This window comes from Salvelinus fontinalis, unplaced genomic scaffold, assembly GCF_029448725.1.
Source record: "Salvelinus fontinalis isolate EN_2023a unplaced genomic scaffold, ASM2944872v1 scaffold_0078, whole genome shotgun sequence".
In the NCBI taxonomy this organism is placed as follows: Eukaryota; Metazoa; Chordata; class Actinopteri; order Salmoniformes; family Salmonidae; genus Salvelinus; species Salvelinus fontinalis.
The window spans coordinates 5001-30184 of NW_026600287.1; the positions used below are offsets into that span (position 1 = coordinate 5001).

General features: G+C 46.8%; 1 protein-coding gene across 1 annotated transcript in view; it reads left to right on the forward strand.

Annotated features, from left to right (window-relative positions):
• Window positions 1–24317, forward strand: part of LOC129842947 (lysine-specific demethylase 9-like) — a 28000-nt gene extending 3683 nt beyond the window's left edge. The window contains exons 2-6 of the mRNA XM_055911661.1: window positions 6047–6184; window positions 6533–6675; window positions 15299–15466; window positions 15817–15925; window positions 22314–24317. Of these exons, the coding sequence (XP_055767636.1) occupies window positions 6089–6184; window positions 6533–6675; window positions 15299–15466; window positions 15817–15925; window positions 22314–23522 (1725 nt within the window). The 5' untranslated portion in view covers window positions 6047–6088 and the 3' untranslated portion in view covers window positions 23523–24317. The remainder of the gene's footprint in view (window positions 1–6046; window positions 6185–6532; window positions 6676–15298; window positions 15467–15816; window positions 15926–22313) is intronic.
• The last annotated feature ends 867 nt before the right edge of the window (window positions 24318–25184 follow it).

The window sequence follows — 25184 nt, forward strand, 5'->3', positions numbered from 1 at the left end:
TATAAAGCCAACAAATAAGAACATTGCAGCCTGCAGGTAGAAGATCTCCTATAAATCACATTGGCTACACATGGCCTGTCTGCAATGAACTTGAAACATTTGTATAAACTATTAAGTTGGCTCCAGCCCTGAAGCTTGCACTGGTGAACTTGCAGCGTTGTATAACATATTCTGGGCCCTCCGTTTCCCCAGCAGTGAGCTCAGGACAGACACAGCTGTAGGCTATTTGCACATAAGAAGCAGTGCGTGACTTGGGCAGGAACTCATCAGAGCTGAGTACTGGCACCTCACATGTTCTACTGCTGTTATTACTCTTATAGAATATTAGCTCACAGGTATTGTGGAGCTCAAGCACCTAAATACGAACAGTACCAGTACCCAAAATGATTTCCGGAACCTATTTCAGTCCAAGTCCAGCACTGATAAGAAGTAATCAGGTCGGCCTATTTTATGACATTTCCACTGGATCAGAGCATGACATTTTTCACTTTCACGCTGAGTGGTTATGGAAAGGGAGAGGGCTTGAAATATTTCTCAGGTAGCCTATAGGCCTACTTCTATTTCTGTGTGTCTTTACTCAACAGTGACGCACTCTAAACAAAAAAGACAATAACTAAATTGACAACTTGTAAATGGAATGAAATTAACCAAAACTTGTTTCTCACAATTGTAGAATAGGTTGTGCACCTTTACCTCAAAATTGGGGGAAAAAAGGGGTATCAAATTGGTAGTAACAGTCTTGTCTCTACGCTGCAACTCCCGTACGGCCTCGGGAGAGGCGACGGTCGAGAGCCAAGCGTCCTCCGAAACACGACCCTGCCAAGCCACACTGCTTCTTGACACACAGCTCGCTTAACCCAGAAGCCAGCCGCACCAACGTGTCAGACGAAACACCGTGTAACTGGCGACCGCGTTAGCGTGCATGCGCCCGGCCCGCCACAAGGAATCGCTAGAGCGAGATGAGACGAGGACATCCCGGCCGGCCAAACCCTCCCCTAACCCGGACGACGCTGGGCCAATTGTGCATCGCCTCATGAGTCTCCTGGTCGCGTCCGGCTGCAACACAGCCCGGGATCAAACCCGGATCTGTAGTGACTTAGACCACTGCACCACTCAGGAAGCAGTTGACAGAAATGATATGAATGAAGGGTAAATGTACTGCTGGTGATACACTGTATGTCATGGAGAAGTGATTTACACTAACAATCAAATGCTAACAATTCACACAATGAAGTTATGAAACAATGAATGTGCACAAATTGGTAGGAGAGAGGTACATGGTCCATCAGACGTCTGTATTGGCCATGCAGCATTTACGGTGATAGGACCTTGGCACCAGTCAGACTTCTTGCGCATCACAGAGCAGTGCAGAGCTGTTGTCAAGGAAGTGAGTTTGTGTTTATACAGGATGTACCGCCCAAACTACTGTCAATGTGGAGCTCTACAGAGCCCGCCGTATTGTTACAACGTTTGGGAGGGGCGTGGCTGTGGTACAGTGCTTGATTTGGCCTCTGCATGCCTCTGGAGGCTCCACAATTGCGTCACACCCTGCATATGGAGCCTCCGACCACATTTTCGGATCAAGCATAAATTATCTTTTAGTCTAGGCCTCCTGCAATGGATTAGTTCACTGAAATGGGTGCATTTGCATATGTTTTATATATATATATATAAAACAATATTGGTTGACCAACAGCCTAACGACCAAACACTTGACCAGTCGACTAATTGGGGCCAGCCCTAGTTTGGTAATATAATTGACTGTTGTAACCTGTCCCTTTACACGTTGTCAACACTGCTGCTGACCCTGTGGAAAGACACAGACCTCTAGTAGAGGATCATGTTTAGAAACAGATCATCTATCTGAAGCAGACGATGTTCCTCTGACACTATCTAACGTTCAGACAGACGGACCGCTCCAGGAGAACTATCTGAAGCAGACGATGTTCCTCTGACACTATCTAACGTTCAGACAGACGGACCGCTCCAGGAGAACTATCTGAAGCAGACGATGTTCCTCTGACACTATCTAACGTTCAGACAGACGGACCGCTCCAGGAGAACTATCTGAAGCAGACGATGTTCCTCTGACACTATCTAACGTTCAGACAGACGGACCGCTCCAGGAGAACTATCTGAAGCAGACGATGTTCCTCTGACACTATCTAACGTTCAGACAGACGGACCGCTCCAGGAGAACTATCTGAAGCAGACGATGTTCCTCTGACACTATCTAACGGTCAGACAGACGGACCGCTCCAGGAGAACTATCTGAAGCAGACGATGTTCCTCTGACACTCTCTAACGTTCAGACAGACGGACCGCTCCAGGAGAACTATCTAAAGCAGACGATGTTCCTCTGACACTATCTGACGTTCAGACAGACGGACCGCTCCAGGAGAAACTGGCCTTATGATGAACTCTCTTTTGAGCCTGAGGATATTCTGTGGTGATAAGAATGGCTGGGCTGTAATAGCTGTATTAGACAGGGTTGTAAGTGAATCAGGAGGATGTCTGAGACATTGAGACTAGCAGTGATCTGCTCCTCCTCATGTGTAGTCTTATTACCATGTTAGAGAGGGAGGACTGTGACCCGAGGGCCTACGGTCCAGAGATGACAGGAGGGGGGTTTGTGGTTCTCTGTGCCTCTGAAGCTGCTATTAAACCTCCGTTCTTTCCTTCCGGATAACCAAAAAGGAGGTTTACCTACATCTTTCAGCAGATTCACTCAGATCTGTGGGAGCAAAGTGAGACAGTGAAGGAGACCGGGATGCACTTCTAGCTATTCAACAGGGCCTTTTACTACTGGGTGACAGCTGTACTGTGTAAAACAGGTTAACTAGCACTACCAGCTCTGTCTCTCAGAACAGGAATAACTACAGCTGTACTGTGTAAAACAGGTTAACTAGCACTACCAGCTCTGTCTCTCAGAACAGGAATAACTACAGCTGTACTGTGTAAAACAGGTTAACTAGCACTACCAGCTCTGTCTCTCAGAACAGGAATAACTACAGCTGTACTGTGTAAAACAGGTTAACTAGCACTACCAGCTCTGTCTCTCAGAACAGGAATAACTACAGCTGTACTGTGTAAAACAGGTTAGCTAGTACTACCAGCTCTGTCTCTCAGAACAGGAATAACTACAGCTGTACTGTGTAAACCAGGTTAACTAGTACTACCAGCTCTGTCTCTCAGAACAGGAATAACTACAGCTGTACTGTGTAAACCAGGTTAACTAGTACTACCAGCTCTGTCTCTCAGAACAGGAATAACTACAGCTGTACTGTGTAAAACAGGTTAGCTAGTACTACCAGCTCTGTCTCTGTCTCTCAGAACAGGAATAACTACAGCTGTACTGTGTAAAACAGGTTAGCTAGTACTACCAGCTCTCTCTCAGAACAGGAATAACTACAGCTGTACTGTGTAAACCAGGTTAACTAGCACTACCAGCTCTGTCTCTCAGAACAGGAATAACTACAGCTGTACTGTGTAAACCAGGTTAGCTAGTACTACCAGCTCTGTCTCTCAGAACAGGAATAACTACAGCTGTACTGTGTAAAACAGGTTAGCTAGTACTACCAGCTCTGTCTCTCAGAACAGGAATAACTACAGCTGTACTGTGTAAAACAGGTTAACTAGCACTACCAGCTCTGTCTCTCAGAACAGGAATAACTACAGCTGTACTGTGTAAACCAGGTTAACTAGCACTACCAGCTCTGTCTCTCAGAACAGGAATAACTACAGCTGTACTGTGTAAAACAGGTTAGCTAGTGCTACCAGCTCTGTCTCTCAGAACAGGAATAACTACAGCTGTACTGTGTAAACCAGGTTAACTAGTACTACCAGCTCTGTCTCTCAGAACAGGAATAACTACAGCTGTACTGTGTAAAACAGGTTAGCTAGCACTACCAGCTCTGCCTCTCAGAACAGGAATAACTACAGCTGTACTGTGTAAAACAGGTTAGCTAGTACTACCAGCTCTGTCTCTCAGAACAGGAATAACTACAGCTGTACTGTGTAAACCAGGTTAACTAGTACTACCAGCTCTGTCTCTCTCTCAGAACAGGAATAACTACAGCTGTACTGTGTAAACCAGGTTAACTAGTACTACCAGCTCTGTCTCTCAGAACAGGAATAACTACAGCTGTACTGTGTAAACCAGGTTAACTAGTACTACCAGCTCTGTCTCTCTCTCAGAACAGGAATAACTACAGCTGTACTGTGTAAACCAGGTTAACTAGTACTACCAGCTCTGTCTCTCTCTCAGAACAGGAATAACTACAGCTGTACTGTGTAAACCAGGTTAACTAGCACTACCAGCTCTGTCTCTCAGAACAGGAATAACTACAGCTGTACTGTGTAAACCAGGTTAACTAGCACTACCAGCTCTGTCTCTCAGAACAGGAATAACTACAGCTGTACTGTGTAAAACAGGTTAGCTAGTACTACCAGCTCTGTCTCTCAGAACAGGAATAACTACAGCTGTACTGTGTAAACCAGGTTAACTAGCACTACCAGCTCTGTCTCTCAGAACAGGAATAACTACAGCTGTACTGTGTAAACCAGGTTAACTAGCACTACCAGCTCTTTGAATGGCTGCTGTCTGTCTCAGAATAGGAATAGCTAGAGCTGTCGGATCTAGAAGCACAAGCATTTCGCTACACTCGGAATAACATCTGCTAACCATATGTTTGTGACCAATAAAATGTTATCTGAATGGAAACTACTCTGACGTTATTGCACTAGCAGGTCATGTGCTGTTGTGGAATCTCATTCTCCTGACTGTCTCCCTCTGTCCTGACAGTCAGCCCCTCACTGAGTCTATTGTAACTCGCCCTCTGTCCTGACAGTCAGCCCCTCACTGGGTCTATTGTGACTGTCGCCCTCTGTCCTGACAGTCAGCCCCTCACTGGGTCTATTGTGACTGTCGCCCTCTGTCCTGACAGTCATCCTCTCACGGGGTCTATTGTGACTGTCGCCCTCTGTCCTGACAGTCGTCCCCTCACCGGGTCTATTGTGACTGTCTCTGTCCTGACAGTCAGCCCCTCACTGGGTCTATTGTGACTGTCTCTGTCCTGACAGTCAGCCCCTCACTGGGTCTATTGTGACTGACTGTCTCTGTCCTGACAGTCAGCCCCTCACTGGGTCTATTGTGACTGTCGCCCTCTGTCCTGACAGTCATCCCCTCACCGGGTCTATTGTGACTGTCTCTGTCCTGACAGTCAGCCCCTCACTGGGTCTATTGTGACTGTCGCCCTCTGTCCTGACAGTCATCCTCTCACTGGGTCTATTGTGACTGTCGCCCTCTGTCCTGACAGTCAGCCCCTCACTGGGTCTATTGTGACTGTCGCCCTCTGTCCTGACAGTCAGCCCATCACTGGGTCTATTGTGACTGTCGCCATCTGTCCTGACAGTCATCCTCTCACTGGGTCTATTGTGACTGTCGCCCTCTGTCCCGACAGTCATCCTCTCACGGGGTCTATTGTGACTGTCGCCCTCTGTCCTGACAGTCAGCCCTTCACTGGGTCTATTGTGACTGTCGCCCTCTGTCCTGACAGTCATCCTCTCACTGGGTCTATTGTGGCTGTCTCTGTCCTGACAGTCAGCCCATCACTGGGTCTATTGTGACTGTCGCCCTCTGTCCTGACAGTCATTCTCTCACTGGGTCTATTGTGACTGTCGCCCTCTGTCGTGACAGTCAGCCCCTCACTGGGTCTATTGTGACTGTCTTCCTCTGTCCTGACAGTCAGCCCCTCACTGGGTCTACTCGTAATGGTGTAGAATCAGAACGAGGGGAAGGAGAGGCTGTTGAAGAGCAGAGCAGCAGTATTAAGTGGCTCCAGTGGGGGGGTTACCAGCAGCAGGCAGTCTGTAATCTCTCCCCTCCAGTACCAGAGCAATGTCTGATCTCCCAGTATCATTACTGTACAGCATCAGCTGGTCTTACTGACTGGTCTTACTGACTGGTCTTACTGACTGGTCTTACTGACTGGTCTTTCTGACTGGTCTTTCTGACTGTTCTACTGTTCTCTACTATGTGTTCTAGGTAAAGAGAACGTACAGCCACGGGACGTACCGGGCAGGTGCCATGCGTCAGATCAGTCTGGTGGGGGCAGTGGACGAGGAGGTGGGGGATTACTTCCCAGAGTTCATCTCTATGCTGGAGGAGTCGCCCTTCCTAGAGGTGAGTAGCCCTGACACAGAATAATGATATAGATCCATAATTTATAGATAATATCAATCTATAGCTAATACGTTGGATTTAGTCATTTTCGCTAGGTTTCAAAATACTTTGGTTCAGGCCACATTGTTTAGGGAGAATTCAATTTATTTAATCTATAAACAAAGGAGAGTTGCCCTCTAGTGGTTGAAAAGGGTAATTATGTTTTTTCAACAACAACAACAAAGCATTGGTTTTGATGGATGTCTGAAAAATGGTATTTCCTCTTTCCTGTTCCAGTTTGTTTTCTCACACCCCTCTATCATTCTATTCCTCCCTTACTGTAACTCTGGCGTCCGCTTCTCCCTGCAGCGGACGTTACCGTGGGGTACGTTCTCCAGTCTGAAGCTGAAGAGTCCAACAGAGAGTGACGACGGGCCCATCATGTGGGTGCGACCTGGGGAACAGATGATCCCTGTTGCAGACATACCAAAGTCTCCCTACATAAGGAGAAGGTGAGGGCTCACTGTGTTCACAGGTAGTAGGTCCTACTTTCACACGGAGATGCAAATGTCTGTTTTTACAGGATCCTACTTCAAGAGGAACTACTCTGGGTCTTAACACACACGTTATGTTCTGTTATCCTCATGGGGACCTACAATGTATTTCCATTCAACATCCTATTTTCCCTAACCAGTAATCCAACCCTAATTGAAACCCTAACCCCTAAATTTAAAATAGCCTTTTAAAAATATATATTTCACCTTTTATTTAACCAGGTAGGCCAGTTGAGAACAAATTCTCATTTACAACTGCGACCTGGACAAGATAAAGCAAAGCAGTGTGACAAAAACAACACAGTTACACATGGGATAAACAAACGTACAGTCAATAACACAAAAGAAAAATTCTATGTACAGTGTGTGCAAATGTAGAAGAGTAGGGAGGTAAGACAATATAGGCCATAGTGGCGAAATAATTACAATTTAACATTAACACTGGAGTGATAGATGTGCAGATGATGATGTGCAAGTAGAGATACTGGGGTGCAAAAGAGCAAAAATAAATAACAATATGGGGATGAGGTAGTTGGTTGGGCTAATTACAGATGGGCTGTGTACAGGTGCAGTGATCGGCAAGCTGCTCAGATAGCTGATGTTTAAAGTTAGTGAGGGAAATGTAAGTCTCCAACTTCAGTGATTTTTGCAATTCGTTCCAGTCATTGGCAGCAGAGAACTGGAAGGAAAGGCGGCCAAAGCAAGTGTTGGCTTTGTGAGTGACCAGTGAAATATACCTGCTGGAGCGCGTGCTACGGGTGGGTGTTGCTTTGGTAACCAGTGAGCTGAGATAATGCAGGGCTTTACCTAGCAAAGACTTATAGATGACCTGGAGCCAGTGAGTTTGGCAACGAATGTGAAGCGAGGGCCAGCCAATGAGAGCATACAGGTTGCAGTGATGTGTAGTATATGGGACTTTGGTGACAAAATAGATGGCACTGTGAGAGACTACATCCAATTTGCTGAGTAGAGTGTTGGAGGCTATTTTGTAAATGACATCGCCGAAGTCAAGGATCGGTAGGATAGTCAGTTTTACGAGGGTATGTTTAGCAGCATGAGTGAAGGAGGCTTTGTTGCGGAATAGGAAGCAGATTCTAGATTTAACTTTGGATTGGAGATGCTTAATGTGAGTCTGGAAGGAGAGTTTACAGTCTAACCAGACCCCTAGGTATTTGTAGTTGTCCACATATTCTAAGTCAGAACCGTCCAGAGTAGCGATGCGGGCGGGTGTGGGCAGCGATCGGTTGAAGAGCATGCATTTAGTTTCACTTGCATTTAAGAGCAGTTGGAGGCCACGGAATGAGTGTTGTATGGCATTGAAGCTCGTCTGGAGGTTTGTTAACACAGTGTCCAAGGAAGGGCCAGATGTATACAGAATGGTGTCATCTGCGTAGAGGTGGATCAGAGAACCACCAGCAGCAAGAGCGATATCATTGATATATACAGAGAAAAAAGTCGGCCCAAGAATTGAACCCTTTTTCCTCATGGGGACGTGGGAAACGTCCCCACCAGGGAGAATTTTCCTTGTTTTGTAGGTCCCCCCACAAGGATAGAAGAACCAACCAACACACAGCCCCTGGGTGTCCCCTAAGCGTGAGGTTGCGCGGGGCTAAGAAGGGATTTCATCTCGATACTGAATGTTGATATTGGCTTCATTTTAAATGTCTGTTCTTCTTCAAAGACAAAGAGAAGCTGATTTTCCACACTACACATGTGCAGAATGTACTGTCCAGCGATTGGCTATTTCTTTTCATCCTCCTCTCTCTTTTTCCTTCTTAATGTCCTGACTGTAATGTTGCTTTCCATAAACATGAGGTCTGCGTCACAAATCACACCCTATTCTCTAGTGCACTAATTTTAACCAGGCCAGGGCCCTGTAGGGCACTATAGCGAATTGGGTGTCATTTGGGACGCAGAAGAAAGGAGTCTTGCTATTTTCTGCTCTGAACCGCTCAGCTTCTCAGGATGAGGCGATTAGCTCATCTCTGAACCTCTCGGCTTCTCAGGATGAGGCGATTAGCTCATCTCTGAAGCTCTCGGCTTCTCAGGATGAGGCCATTAGCTCATCTCTGAAGCTCTCGGTTTCTCAGGATGAGGCCATTAGCTCATTTCTGAAGCTCTCGGCTTCTCAGGATGAGGCCATTAGCTCATTTCTGAAGCTCTCGGCTTCTCAGGATGAGGCCATTAGCTCATTTCTGAAGCTCTCGGCTTCTCAGGATGAGGCCATTAGCTCATTTCTGAAGCTCTCGGCTTCTCAGGATGAGGCCATTAGCTCATCTCTGAACCTCTCGGCTTCTCAGGATGAGGCCATTAGCTCATCTCTGAACCTCTCGGCTTCTCAGGATGAGGCGATTAGCTCATCTCTGAACCGCTCGGCTTCTCAGGATGAGGCGATTAGCTCATCTCTGAACCGCTCGGCTTCTCAGGATGAGGCGATTAGCTCATCTCTGAACCGCTCGGCTTCTCAGGATGAGGCGATTAGCTCATCTCTGAAGCTCTCGGCTTCTCAGGATGAGGCCATTAGCTCATCTCTGAACCTCTCGGCTTCTCAGGATGAGGCCATTAGCTCATCTCTGAACCTCTCGGCTTCTCAGGATGAGGCCATTAGCTCATCTCTGAACCTCTCGGCTTCTCAGGATGAGGCCATTAGCTCATCTCTGAACCTCTCGGCTTCTCAGGATGAGGCCATTAGCTCATCTCTGAACCGCTCGGCTTCTCAGGATGAGGCGATTAGCTCATCTCTGAAGCTCTCGGCTTCTCAGGATGAGGCCATTAGCTCATTTCTGAAGCTCTCGGCTTCTCAGGATGAGGCCATTAGATCATCTCTGAAGCTCTCGGCTTCTCAGGATGAGGCCATTAGATCATCTCTGTGCTTAGTTTATCATCATGATGTCATTGTAGGCTACCACCATAGAAAATCAATTCTGCGTAAAAAGAGGAGAGGGAGACGAAAAGAGGGTTACCCGTTAGTCAGAGCCCGTTACCCGTTAGTCGAAGCCCGCGCACCCGTTAGTCGGAGGCCGTTAGTCGGAGGCCGTTAGTCGGAGGCCGTTAGTCGGAGGCCGTTAGTCGGAGGCCGTTAGTCGGAGCCCGCGCACCCGTTAGTCGGAGGCCGTTAGTCGGAGGCCCGTTAGTCGGAGGCCCGTTAGTCGGAGGCCCGTTAGTCGGAGGCCCGTTAGTCGGAGGCCCGTTAGTCGGAGGCCCGTTAGTCGGAGGCCCGTTAGTCGGAGGCCCGTTAGTCGGAGGCCCGTTAGTCGGAGGCCCGTTAGTCGGAGGCCCGTTAGTCGGAGGCCCGTTAGTCGGAGGCCCGTTAGTCGGAGGCCCGTTAGTCGGAGGCCCGTTAGTCGGAGGCCCGTTAGTCGGAGGCCCGTTAGTCGGAGGCCCGTTAGTCGGAGGCCCGTTAGTCGGAGGCCCGTTAGTCGGAGGCCCGTTAGTCGGAGGCCCGTTAGTCGGAGGCCCGTTAGTCGGAGGCCCGTTAGTCTATTTGGGATACAGGCTAAACTATTATTCTAAATATTTTATAGGAGCTGTCTTTTTGGGGGGTATTTCTTTCCTTGTCTTTATTCACACACAATAAAAACAATCTATCGTAGTCCCGTAATACCAATGACAGCTGTTCCAGATAACAATCCTACAATAGGGAAATGGGAGCTAAAGGTTCATGACTGTACTACAGACTACCTGCCAGAACACCCCGTCCTCTTCACTGTTGCCTGGGGTGGGCTTTACGAGACTACAGGCTGTCAGGAACACATGTCGGACCTGATGGCTGGATCTCTCACACACACACACACACACACACACACACACACACACACACACTGTGTTTTGGCTGCTGGAGGAGCAGAAGGATAAGGGAGACCCATAGGTAATACATCTTATCCGCCACCCTATACTCCCCTTTACACACACACACACACACACACACACACACACACACACACACACACACACACACACATCCTGTAAAATGGATGATTTATTTATTAGTTGAGTCTTCATGCTCAGGGAATCCTCAGGGATCTTTTATAGGACACAGTAACACATGGTGTATGGATCATACTGTACACAGACATGGGAACTGTGAAAGACATAGGAGACAGACATGGTTTATGGATCATACTGTGTACACAGACATGTGAACTGTGAAAGACATAGGAGACAGACATGGTTTATGGATCATACTGTACACAGACATGTGAACTGTGAAAGACAGAGACAGACATGGAGCCCTTGACTGAAGAGAAGGCCTCTTTTATGGCTGTTCCCAGGAAGATAGATGTGTTTATAGCCACTTGACCAAATAGTGGAAAAATAACACTTCACTTTCTGACTCAAAACAGCCACAGCAGATTTCTGTGAGTAAATGACTGAGTTTTCACTCTGTCTGCTTTCTCCCTCACCTCACCTTGCCATGTAATAAGTCTCACCAAGTTGACTTGGTCACCTTCACTAGTACCTCACTGTCTGTCCTCATAGATACTGTAGTATAGTGACTAGTACCTCTCTGTCTGTCCTCATAGATACTTTAGTATAGTGACTAGTACCTCGTTGTCTGTCCTCATAGATACTGTAGTATAGTGACTAGTACCTCGCTGTCTGTCCTCATTGATACTGTAGTATAGTGACTAGTACCTCGCTGTCTGTCCTCATAGATACTGTAGTATAGTGACTAGTACCTCTCTGTCTGTCCTCATAGATACTGTGGTATAGGGACTAGTACCTCTCTGTCTGTCCTCATAGATACTGTGTTATAGTGACTAGTACCTCGCTGTCTGTCCTCATTGATACTGTGTTATAGTGACTAGTACCTCGCTGTCTGTCCTCATAGATACTGTGGTATAGGGACTAGTACCTCTCTGTCTGTCCTCATAGATACTGTGGTATAGGGACTAGTACCTCTCTGTCTGTCCTCATAGATACTGTAGTATAGTGACTAGTACCTCGCTGTCTGTCCTCATTGATACTGTGTTATAGTGACTAGTACCTCTCTGTCTGTCCTCATAGATACTTTAGTATAGTGACTAGTACCTCGCTGTCTGTCCTCATAGATACTTTAGTATAGTGACTAGTACCTCTCTGTCTGTCCTCATAGATACTTTAGTATAGTGACTAGTACCTCTCTGTCTGTCCTCATAGATACTGTAGTATAGTGACTAGTACCTCTCTGTCTGTCCTCATAGATACTTTAGTATAGTGACTAGTACCTCTCTGTCTGTCCTCATAGATACTTTAGTATAGTGACTAGTACCTCTCTGTCTGTCCTCATAGATACTTTAGTATAGTGACTAGTACCTCGCTGTCTGTCCTCATAGATACTGTGTTATAGTGACTAGTACCTCGCTGTCTGTCCTCATAGATACTGTGTTATAGTGACTAGTACCTCTCTGTCTGTCCTCATAGATACTTTAGTATAGTGACTAGTACCTCTCTGTCTGTCCTCATAGATACTTTAGTATAGTGACTAGTACCTCTCTGTCTGTCCTCATAGATACTTTAGTATAGTGACTAGTACCTCGTTGTCTGTCCTCATAGATACTGTGTTATAGTGACTAGTACCTCGCTGTCTGTCCTCATTGATACTGTGTTATAGTGACTAGTACCTCGCTGTCTGTCCTCATAGATACTGTGTTATAGTGACTAGTACCTCTCTGTCTGTCCTCATTGATACTGTGTTATAGTGACTAGTACCTCTCTGTCTGTCCTCATAGATACTTTAGTATAGTGACTAGTACCTCTCTGTCTGTCCTCATAGATACTTTAGTATAGTGACTAGTACCTCTCTGTCTGTCCTCATAGATACTTTAGTATAGTGACTAGTACCTCTCTGTCTGTCCTCATAGATACTTTAGTATAGTGACTAGTACCTCGCTGTCTGTCCTCATAGATACTGTGTTATAGTGACTAGTACCTCGCTGTCTGTCCTCATAGATACTTTAGTATAGTGACTAGTACCTCGCTGTCTGTCCTCATTGATACTGTAGTATAGTGACTAGTACCTCGCTGTCTGTCCTCATTGATACTGTGTTATAGTGACTAGTACCTCGCTGTCTGTCCTCATTGATACTTTAGTATAGTGACTACTTTCTCTCCTGACTCGAACAGTATGACCAAATAGCCGTGGCCAATCGCTTCAGACACAGGAGCCCAAAAATGCTGGGCTCCCTCTCTCCCCCCCTGCCTCTTCCTCCTTCCCTCTCTCTCTCCTTCTCCCTCCCTCTCCCCTTCCCCCTCTCCTTGCCCCTCTCCCTCCCTCTCCCCAGAGTGCTGTCTGTTTCTTCTGTTGAAACCTTTTCTCTGGGTCTCAGCTTTACATGTATTACTTCATCCAGGCTGAAGTCCTGTCCTACTTCTGCATACTAAACAGCGCTCGGGTACATCACAAATGGCACACTAACCCCTATATAGCACACTACTGTAGGGCACTATATAGGGAAGAGGGTGTGATTTGTGACGCAGGCACTATCTCCTCGTTGGTTGTTTCACCCCATGATGTTCTCTCTGAGCACCAAGTGTTTGTAGTGTAATGCATGTTAAATGTGAGGATGTACTCATACTGCCTTTACACTGGCAGTGTTACTCCTCTCTCTGACTAAACCTCTTTCAAATGAACCCATTGCTGGTGGTTGAGAAAAATCCATGTTTTTTTAGGAATCTCATTTCAGATGCTTCTGCGGCAGAGTGTGTTGTGTCGCAACGTCAACCCAGTTCAGTATTTCCATTCTGTGACTTTGTGGTGAACCAATAAAACTCATGTTTATTACTTTGAATCAATTCCCTTCAGTCTGACTGGAGTTGAGGATAAATGTCTCGCGGTAGGGTCGTAGGGTCGGGCATGAGCGACTCGCGGTAGGGCAGCGCATGAGCGACTCGCGGTAGGGTCGTAGGGTCGGGCATGAGCGACTCGCGGTAGGGCAGCGCATGAGCGACTCGCGGTAGGGTCGTAGGGTCGGGCATGAGCGACCTGCGGTAGGGCAGCGCATGAGCGACTCGCGGTAGGGCCGCGCATGAGCGACTCGCGATAGGATCGGGGATGAGTGTAGGACATTGCGGTATATTCCTAGTCCTGGAGAGCGTGTGGGCTTCAGAGGAGGCTGGTGGGAGGAGCAATAGGACGACAGGCTCATTGTAATGTCTGGAATGGAATCAGTGGAATGGTATCAAACACATCCAACACATGGAAACAACGTTTGACTCCGTTCCATTGATTCCATTCCATGTGTTGAATCAGGTGCTATTGTGCGACACTGGGGAGAAACCCCTTCACACCTAGCTCTCCAGAACCAGACGGCTTACTTCCGGCTCGCCGGTGGTCTCTGGAACCAGACGGCTTACTTCCGGCTCGCCGGTGGTCTCTGGAACCAGACGGCTTACTTCCGGCTCGCCGGTGGTCTCTGGAACCAGACGGCTTACTTCCGGCTCGCCGGTGGTCTCTGGAACCAGACGGCGTACTTCTGGCTCGCCGGTGGTCTCTGGAACCAGACGGCGTACTTCTGGCTCGCCGGTGGTCTCTGGAACCAGACGGCGTACTTCTGGCTCGCCGGTGGTCTCTGGTACCAGACGGCGTACTTCCGGCTCGACCGGTGGTCTCTGGAACCAGACGGCGTACTTCTGGCTCGACCGGTGGTCTCTGGAACCAGACGGCGTACTTCTGGCTCGACCGGTGGTCTCTGGAACCAGACGGCGTACTTCCGGCTCGACCGGTGGTCTCTGGAACCAGACGGCTTACTTCCGGCTCGCCGGTGGTCTCTGGAACCAGACGGCTTACTTCCGGCTCGCCGGTGGTCTCTGGAACCAGACGGCTTACTTCTGGCTCGACCGGTGGTCTCTGGAACCAGACGGCTTACTTCTGGCTCGACCGGTGGTCTCTGGAACCAGACGGCTTACTTCCGGCTCGCCGGTGGTCTCTGGAATCAGACGGCTTACTTCCGGCTCGCCGGTGGTCTCTGGAACCAGACGGCTTACTTCCGGCTCGACCGGTGGTCTCTGGAACCAGACGGCTTACTTCCGGCTCGCCGGTGGTCTCTGGAACCAGACGGCTTACTTCCGGCTCGACCGGTGGTCTCTGGAACCAGACGGCTTACTTCCGGCTCGACCGGTGGTCTCTGGAACCAGACGGCGTACTTCTGGCTCGCCGGTGGTCTCTGGAACCAGACGGCGTACTTCCGGCTCGACCGGTGGTCTCTGGAACCAGACGGCGTACTTCTGGCTCGCCGGTGGTCTCTGGAACCAGACGGCGTACTTCCGGCTCGCCGGTGGTCTCTGGAACCAGACGGCGTACTTCCGGCTCGCCGGTGGTCTCTGGAACCAGACGGCATACGGCTCGACGGTGGTCTCTGGAACCAGACGGCTTACCTCCAAAATATTTGAATGTAGTTGCCAATAGGTGTACTAAGCTAAAAGGTCAGGGATATCCTAGACCAGCTCTCCAGAGTCAGGATGTTGGATCAGGAACAACATGGCTTTATGACAGATAAAAATAATCTATCATATAGTAATTGATGATTGATTGATTATTTTGGTCTTATTATGGGCCGCCTGCTATATAAATTTGTGTTAATCTCAATGTCCTCTCCTCCAGGTCAACCAATGAGATCAAGAACCTGCAGTACCTACCTCGGGCCAGCGAGCCTCGTGAGATGCTGTTTGATGACCGGACGCGTGCCCACGCTGACCACATCGGACAGGGCTTCGAGAGGCAGACCACCGCCGCTGTAGGGGTGCTCAAGGCCGTGCGCTGTGGAGAGAGGTGGGTGGTTTTAACACCCGGATATATGATCATGTATTGTCTTTAGATACGTTGCTTGGTATAAATTACTTTAAACTGTAGGCCTATTGAGGCTGTATTTAGTATCCAACAATCGTCCAACTAATCAGTTACAAGACGCTGCATAATCTGATAGGAAAAACATGGTTATACATTTACATTTAAGTTATTTAGCAGACGCTCTTATCCAGAGCGACTTACAAGTACATACATTCATACTTTTTTTGTACTGGCCCCCCGTGGGAAACGAACCCACAACCCTGGCGTTGCAAGCGCCATGCTCTACCAACTGAGCTACACGGTTATAATCTCACTTCTCTCTGTCTCTGTAGTGCGGAGCCCCCTCGCGTTACCAAAGACGTGATCTGTTTCCATGCTGGAGACTTCCCTAACGTAGTCCAGAGGTTACAACTGGACCTGCACGAACCGCCTCTGTCCCAGGTGAGCTGCACCTGTCTTCTACCTTGTTTCTATTAGTTAAAATGGCGGTGGAGACGATGGCTGCTGTTTCATGGGCTCTTAACCAACTGTGCTATTTTGGTAGGGTTTTTCCCCCGCATTTTTGTATATAATTATTTTGTATATAATGTTGCTGCTACCGTCACTTCTGACTGAAAGCTTCTGGAAAACAGAACAGCTATTACTCACTTCGAACTGAATGAAGACCATTTCTTTAATGAGTCTGATGACTGGTGGAGATGACTGGTGGAGATGACTGGTGGAGATTAGAGGTCGACCGATTATGATTTTTCAACACCGATACCGATTTATTGGAGGACCAAAAAAGCAGATACCAATTAATCGGCCAATTTTTCATTATATTTATTTTTTATAAATATATATGTAAACAATTGTAATAATGACAATTACAACAATACTGAATGAACACTTTTATTTTAACTTAATATAATACTTCAATAAAATGAATTTAGTCTCAAATAAATGAAACATGTTCAATTTGGTTTAAATAATGCAAACACAAAGTGTTGGAGAAGAAAGTAAAAGTGCAATATGTGCGATGTAAAAAAGCTAACGTTTGAGTTCCTTGCTCAGAACATGAGAACATATGAAAGCTGGTGGTTCCTTTTAACATGAGTCTTCAATATTCCCATGTAAGAAGTTTTAGGTTGTAGTTATTTTAGAACTATTTCTCTCTATACCATTTGTATTCATAGACCTTTGACTATTGGATGTTCTTATAGGCACTATAGTATTGCCAGCCTAATCTGGGGAGTTGATAGGCTTGAAGTCATAAACAGCGCAATGCTTGAAGCACAGCGAAGAGCTGCTGGCAAACGCAGTAAAGTGCTATTTGAATGAATACGTACGAGCCTGCTGCTGCCTACCACCGCTCAGTCAGACTGCTCTATCCAATATCAAATCATAGACTTAATTATAATATAATAACACACAGAAATACGAGCCTTAGTTTTCGGATTTGACCATATTCATAAACTATCATTTCGAAAACAAAACGTTTATTCTTTCAGTGAAATACGGAACCGTTCCTTTATCTAACGGGTGGCATCCATAAGTCTAAATATTGCTGTTACATTGCACAACCTTCAATGTTATGTCATAATTATGGTCTTCACCATAATTACGGTCTTCACACAGTTCGCAACGAGCCAGGCAGCCCAAACTGCTGCATATACCCTGACTCTGCTTGAAAGAGAAGTGACACAATTTCCCTAGTTAAAAGAAATTTGTGTTAGCAGGCAATATTAACTAAATATGCAGGTTTAAAAATATATACTTGTGTATTGATTTTAGGCGTTGATGTTTATGGTTAGGTACACATTGGTGCAACGAATGCGCTTTTTAAATCACCACCCGTTTGGCGAAGTAGGCTGTGATTCGATGATTAACACGCACCGCATCGATTATATGCAACGCAGGACAAGCTAGATAAACTAGTAATATCATCAACCATGTGTAGTTAACTAGTGATTATGTTAAGATTGATTGTTTTTTATAAGATAAGTTTAATGCTAGCTAGCAACTTACCTTGGCTCCTTGCTGCACTTGCGTAACAGATAGTCAGCCTGCCAAGCAGTCTTCTCGTGGAGTCCAATGTAATCGGCCATAATCGGTGTCCAAAAATGCCAATTACCGATTGTTATGAAAACTTGAAATCGGCCCTAATTAATCGGTCAACCTCTAGTGGAGATGCCTTGTGAGGATCCGCCTTTGCCATCCGTACTACTGGCCAACATACAATCGCTGGATATTAAATTGGATGAACTAAAAAGCACGTATATCCTACCACCTGGACATTAAAAACTGTAATATCTTATGTTTCACTGAGTTGTGGCTGAACGACGACATGAATAACATACAGCTGACGAGTTATACACTGCATCAGCAGGATAGAACAACAGCCTCTGGTAAGACAATGTATATTTGTAAACAATAGCTGGGGCACAATATCTAAGGAAGTCTTGAGGTTTTGCTTGCCTGAAGTAGAGTATCTCATGATAAGCTGTAGACCACACTATCTACCTAGAGAGTTTTATCTGTATTTTTCATAGCTGTCTACATACCACCACAGACCGATGTTGGCACTAAGACCGCACTCAATGAGCTGTATACCGCCATAAGCAAACAGGAAAAAGCTCATCCAGAGGCAGCGCTCCTAGTGGCCGGGGACTTTAATGCAGGAAAACTTAAATTCGTTTAACCAAATTCCTTTCAGGATGTTAAATGTGCAACTAGAGGGAAAAAAAACTCTAGACCACCTTTACTCCACACACAGAGACGCGTACAAAGCTCTCCCTCGCCCTCCATTTGGCAAATCTGACACATAATTCTATCCTCCTGATTCCTGCTTACAAGCAAAAATGAAAGCAGGAAGCACCAGTGACTCGGTCAATAAAAAAGTGGTTAGATGAAGCAGATGCTAAGCTACAGGACTGTTTTGCTAGCACAGACTGGAATATGTTCCTGGATTCTTCCGATGGCATTGAGAACACCACATCAGTCACTGGTTTCATTAATAAGTGCATCGATGACATCATCCCTACAGTGACTGTACGCACATACCCCAACCAGAAGACTCTAGCCCGGAACCTTATAAGAAATCCCACTACGCCCTCTGACGAACCATCAAACAGGCAAAGCGTCAATACAGGACTAAGATCGAATCGTACTACACCATCTCCGACTCTCGTTGGATGAGACAGCTTGCAAACTATTACAGACTACAAAGGGAAGCACAGCCGAGAGCTGCCCAGTGACACGAACCTACCAGACGAGCTAAATTACTTCTATACTCGCTTCAAGGCAAGTAACACTGAAACATGCATGAGAGCATCAGCTGTTCCGGACGACTGTGTGATCACGCTTTCCGCAGCCGATGTGAGTAAGACCTTTTAAACAGATCAACATTCACAAGGCCGCAGGGCCAGACAGATTACCAGGACGTGTACTCCGAGCGCTGACCCAACTGTCAAGTGTCTTCACTGACATTTTCAACCTCTCCCTGTCTGAGTCTAATACCAACATGTTTCAAGGAGACCACCATAGTCCCTGTGCCCAAGAACACTAAGGTAACCTGCCAAAATGACTACCGATCCGTAGCACTCACCAGAAACCATAGACCCACTCCAATTGCGTACCGCCCCAACAGATCCACAGATGATGCAATCTCTATTGCACTCCACACTGCCCTTACCCACCTGGACAAAAGGAACACCTATGTGAGAATGCTATTCATTCTGCGTTCAACACTATAGTGCCCTCAAAGCTCATCACTAAGCTAAGGACCCTGGGACTAAACACCTACCTCTGCAACTGGATCCTGGACTTCCTGACAGACTGCCCCAAGGTGGTAAGGGTAGGTAACAACACATCCGTCACGCTGATCCTCAACATGGGGGCCCCTCGGGGGTGCGTGCTCGGTCTGCTCCTGTACTCCCTGTTCACTCATGACTGCACGGGTCAGGCACGACTCCAACACCATCAAGTTTGCTGATGACACAACAGTGGTCCTGATCACCAACAACCATGAGACAGCACATAGGGAGGAGGTAAGAGACCTGTCCGTGTGGTGCAAGGACAACAACCTCTCCCTCAACTTGATCAAGACTAAAGAGATGATTGTGGACTACAGGAAAAGGAGCATCCTGACTGGTTGCATTACTGCCTGGTACGGCAACTGCTCGGCCTCCGATCGCAAGGCACCACAGAGGGTAGTGCGTATGGCCCAGTACATAACTGGGGCCAAGCTTCCTGCCATCCAGGACCTCTATACCAGGCGGTGTCAGAGGAAAGCCTTAAAAAATGTCAGCCCCCGTCCACCCTAGTCATAGACTGTTCTCTCTGCTACTGCACGGCAAGCGGTACCGGAGCGCCAAGTCTAGGTCCAAGAGGCTTCTAAACATCTAATCAAATGGCTTCCCAGACTATTTGCTTTCCCCCCCTCCTCTTTTACGCTGCTGCTGCTCTGTTATCTATGCACTTTAATAACTCTACCCTAATGTACATTAACCTCAATTACCTCGACTAACCGGTGCCCCCGTAGATTAACTCTGTACCGGTACCCCCTGTATATTGCCTCGCTACTGTTATTTTACTGCTGCTCTTTAATTATTAGTTACTTTTATTTCTTATTTTTCTTAACTGCATTATTGGTTAAGGGCTTGTAAGTAAGCATTTCACTGTAAGATCTACACCTGTTGTATTTGGCGCATGTGACATGACATTTGATTTGATATTGCATGAAACAAGGTAGCTACCTTATCCACAGCCCTATGCACTGTACTGCCACCCTCTGGCTATATGTTGTACTACACTGTGCTGTCTCCAACAGAGACCCTCCAGGAGGGTTCAAGGCTTGTCCTACGTTAAAGTGATCCTCCAGGACGGCTCGGGGCTTATATTCTATTAAAGTGATCCTCCAGGACGGCTCGGGGCTTATCTTCTATTAAAGTGATCCTCCAGGACGGCTCGGGGCTTATCTTCTATTAAAGTGATCCTCCAGGACGGCTCGGGGCTTATCTTCTATTAAAGTGATCCTCCAGGACGGCTCGGGGCTTATCTTCTATTAAAGTGATCCTCCAGGACGGCTCGGGGCTTATCTTCTATTAAAGTGATCCTCCAGGACGGCTCGGGGCTTATCTTCTATTAAAGTGATCCTCCAGGACGGCTCGGGGCTTATCTTCTATTAAAGTGATCCTCCAGGACGGCTTGGGGCTTATCTTCTATTAAAGTGATCCTCCAGGACGGCTCGGGGCTTATCTTCTATTAAAGTGATCCTCCAGGACGGCTCGGGGCTTATCTTCTATTAAAGTGATCCTCCAGGACGGCTCGGGGCTTATCTTCTATTAAAGTGATCCTCCAGGACGGCTCGGGGCTTATCTTCTATTAAAGTGATCCTCCAGGACGGCTCGGGGCTTATCTTCTATTAAAGTGATCCTCCAGGACGGCTCGGGGCTTATCTTCTATTAAAGTGATCCTCCAGGACGGCTCGGGGCTTGTCTTAAATTAACCAGTTAAATGTAATCTATGTAATCTGTAATCACTTTTGATGACACATGTTCAAGTACACAGTACAAATATAATGTATTTCCTATTCAACAAAACTGTATGAATAAGGCTTGAAATATATAAATGCTTTCTAAATATAGTATAATCAAATGACTAAGATTTCACCTTCCTTATAACTGTGAAAAACATATTTGTATGTTTTAGTGTTGGAGAAAATGAGCATGTTTTCTCTCTCGATCAAACCTTCTGCCTCCATCCATGTGAACGTCTGAGCTCTAGCTTGTCTTCCTGAACTCTCATCTCATATTAATATTGTCCGTCTATGACAAAGTTTTTTTTTTTTTTTTTTTTTTCAAATCTATGAATTATTTTAGATTACTGGCTATCGACAACTACTATTGTCTGCTGCGCTACGATGTAAGGATTGCAGGCATATGTGGTGTTAGTGGCTGTGATGTAGGGTTCAGCCAGGAGTTGATGGACAGTCGGAAGAGTGAATGAAAGGTTAGGAGGGACATCCCAGCTTCAAATTGTGTCAGATTTCACACCCTGCTTCACACAGGCATCTGTGAGAATCAGGGATACCGCTCAATGCAAGCCATTTCCATCTACGGTGTCCACAGAGTGATTTATAAGCGAAAATGTCAGTCGTAACCGGTACCAGAACCATGCAGGTCCTCAAAACAGGGGACTTGACATCTGAGAGGTTTTTAAAATGGCCCTCCAGGAGGGCTCAGGGCCTGTCCTCCATTAAAACGGCCCTCCAGGAGGGCTCAGGGCCTGTCCTCCATTAAAACGGCCCTCCAGGAGGGCTCAGGGCCTGTCCTCCATTAAAACGGCCCTCCAGGAGGGCTCAGGGCCTGTCCTCAATTAAAACGACCCTCCAGGAGGGCTCAGGGCCTGTCCTCCATTAAAGAGACCCTCCAGGAGGGCTCAGGGCCTGTCCTCCATTAAAACGACCCTCCAGGAGGGCTCAGGGCCTGTCCTCCATTAAAACGACCCTCCAGGAGGGCTCAGGGCCTGTACTCCATTAAAGAGACCCTCCAGGACGGCTCAGGGCCTGTTCTCCATTAGTGTCTCTTAAGCTGCAGTTTTGTTTAAGTTAGGAGCAGCTGAGAGGTGATTTCACAGCATCCGTCTGCATCTGCTTTACAAATGTTCAACCCAGAGCTGGATCCTTCAGCACTAGTGATTGAACTACTCCCCTGGCTTAGAACAATATGGGAACAGCTTAGTGGATCTTCTCCTCCAGTGTGTTTTGAGGTGGAAAAAGATACACATTTGAGAAAAATCCCCAGTGTCTATGGTGAGTACACTGTCTAACTCTCTCCCTCTCCCTCAGTGTGTGCAGTGGGTGGACGACGCTAAGCTGAACCAGCTGAGACGCGAGGGGATCCGCTACGCCCGTATCCAGCTGTATGACAACGACATCTACTACATCCCTCGTAGTGTGGTCCATCAGTTCAAGACTGTCTCTGCTGTCTGCAGCCTGGCATGGCACATCCGCTTAAAACAATACCACCGAGAGCCTCCAGGCGAGGAGGAGAGGAAGGTGGACGTGTCGACGCTACGAGTCAAACAGGAGGAGTTTGGGGATGCCTTGATGGGAGGGACCACAGCTCCTCTCACGGACCCCAAACCCCCCAAAGACAGAGACACTGCCCACCCGGAGGTCAAAGTGGAATCTCAACCTGCGGATATAAGGCTGCCCAAGCCCTCTGTCACCTCACCCATCGCCCCCCTACCAGCTCCCATCACCCCCCTAACTCCCTCCAAATCATCTTTGCAGGACACCAAGCCCAAATCACATCACCATCATCCCCACTACTACCACCACCATCATCATCATCATCATCATCATCACTCAGAATCACATCAAACCACTACCACACACTCTTCCTTGTCTTCCTCACTCAAACCCTCCCCCACCTCCACCACCCCATCCTCTCCCAAACCCAGTCTGTCATCCTCTCGTACCCCCTCTCCCAAATCTAGCCCCACTTCTACACACTCTCCCTCCTTCAAACCCACCCCGGCTTCCACTCGTACCCCCAGTCCCTCTCTCTCACGCAAACCCTGCCACACCCCTACCCACACCCCTATCCCTACCCACACCCTTACCCACACCCCTACCCCTATCCCTACCCACACCCTTACCCACACCCCTACCCACACCCTTACCCACACCCCTACCCCTACCCACACCCTTACCCACACCCCTATCCCTACCCACACCCTTACCCACACCCCTACCCCTATCCCTACCCACACCCTTACCCACACCCCTATCCCCTTTTTGACGCCCTCCTCTGCACCCCTTCTATCTTCTTCAAGCCTGGCCTCCAGCCACACAGAGAGCAGGACCCCTACGCCCCAGTTCCGGCCCCAACCCCAGCCCAGACCGGACAAAGCCAAGGACAAAGCCACTTCTCTTTACCCAAAGGCCCCAGTCACCCCCCCGGAAACACGGCCTCCTGGCCCCCCACACCCCTCCTCCCTCTCCTTTAAACACCACCTGCATGAGCAGCAGCAGAAAGACTGTTTCTACTGATCTTTGTACATAGTGTTTTTAAATGTCTCTTTGGGGTCCTGTTTTAATCCGATCTAAAGGAAGGAGAAGACAGAAGTAAAACCATGGTATCAACACGGTGTGTGATGTATTCTAAGGAACACGTAAAGCTCTGTTGGTCTGCATCCTAAATGGCACCCTATTCCCTATAAAGGGATCTACTTTGTGACCAGGGCCCATAGGACAGATCTGTTCAAAAGTAGTGCACTATATAGGAAATAGGGTACCCTTTTATGATGCACACTTGCTCTGTTCTGTTACCGAATGAATACATTGCAAATGTAACATTCCTCAGTGCCTGTCCATAACTGTGTAGCCTGGTCCCAGATCAGTTTGTATTGTCTTGTCTCATTGTTGACCGTAGTTGGAGTTGGCTTGGCAAGAAGGCATAAACTGATCTGGGACTCAGGCTAATATCTGTGAACTGTCAAAGCACTTAGGGCCAGAAACACTGGTACTCTGCAGGTCTGACAAACATACAGGTCCTTAAATAATATATTTTAGTTTTAGGTTATAGATCGATTATTATTAGAGCTGACATTAACATATATATATTTTTTGTAAGATGATGAGAGACATTATTTTAAAGGATTACTCCAGGCTGTTTTTTGTTCCCCCCCCAGAGGCTTATTTATATCAAGGAAGCTTTTAGTTTTCATAATTTTTGTTCGATTTTAATTGTCAGCACTGTAGTGTAAATAACTTTTTGTAAGGAGAACAACTTGTAGTGTGATTTCTACATAAATATGGACCTCTTAATAAAGGGTAACGTTATGAGTGATGTTGTTTGATCATGGGGCTACAGTGGACACCAGATGGACCTCTTAAACCTCTACGGGATCGGTGTCCCTATACCGGGATGGTTGAACTAACCTGCACTAATGTGATTAGCATGACTAGAATTTCCCGGGACATAGACATGTCTTATATGGGACAGAAAGATTACATTTTTGTTAATCTAACTGCACTGTCCAATTTACAGTAGCTTTTACAGTAAAAAAGTACCATGCAATTGTTTGAGGAGAGTGCACAACAACAAAACACTTATCACGGCAACTGGTTTGATACATTCACCTCTGAAGGTATATAATTGACTTCCATTCAGTAATCTTGCTCTGATTTGTCATCCTGAGGGTTCCAGAGATAAAATGTAGCATCGTTTAAAAAAAATCTATTTTTATGTTAGAATGTAGAAACTAGGTTCTACAGTTTGTCCCCACTGCTGTCTATGGCTACACACCCACCCCGTCCACCCATCTAGATGTGTGAAAGTTAGTGTATAAGCTAATGATCCATCATGTATGACATTCCTGGGAGTGTCAACTTTATATTTTGTATTACCATATAATTATTGTATGTTCTCTATAGTTATGTACTTAAATGTATCAATTTGGCACATTTGGGCAGACTTGATACAAAATATTGTCCAGTATTGCAATGCTTCACTGGATCAATCTGATACTTTGCACACACTGCTGCCATCTAGTGGCCAACATCTAAATTGCAATATGATGGCCTTTCTCTTGCATTTCAAAGATGATGAAACAAAGAAAACTAATATTTTTTTCTTTGTAATATCTTTTACCAGATCTGTGTTATTCTCCTACATTAATTTCACATTTCCACAAACTTCAGTGTTTCAAA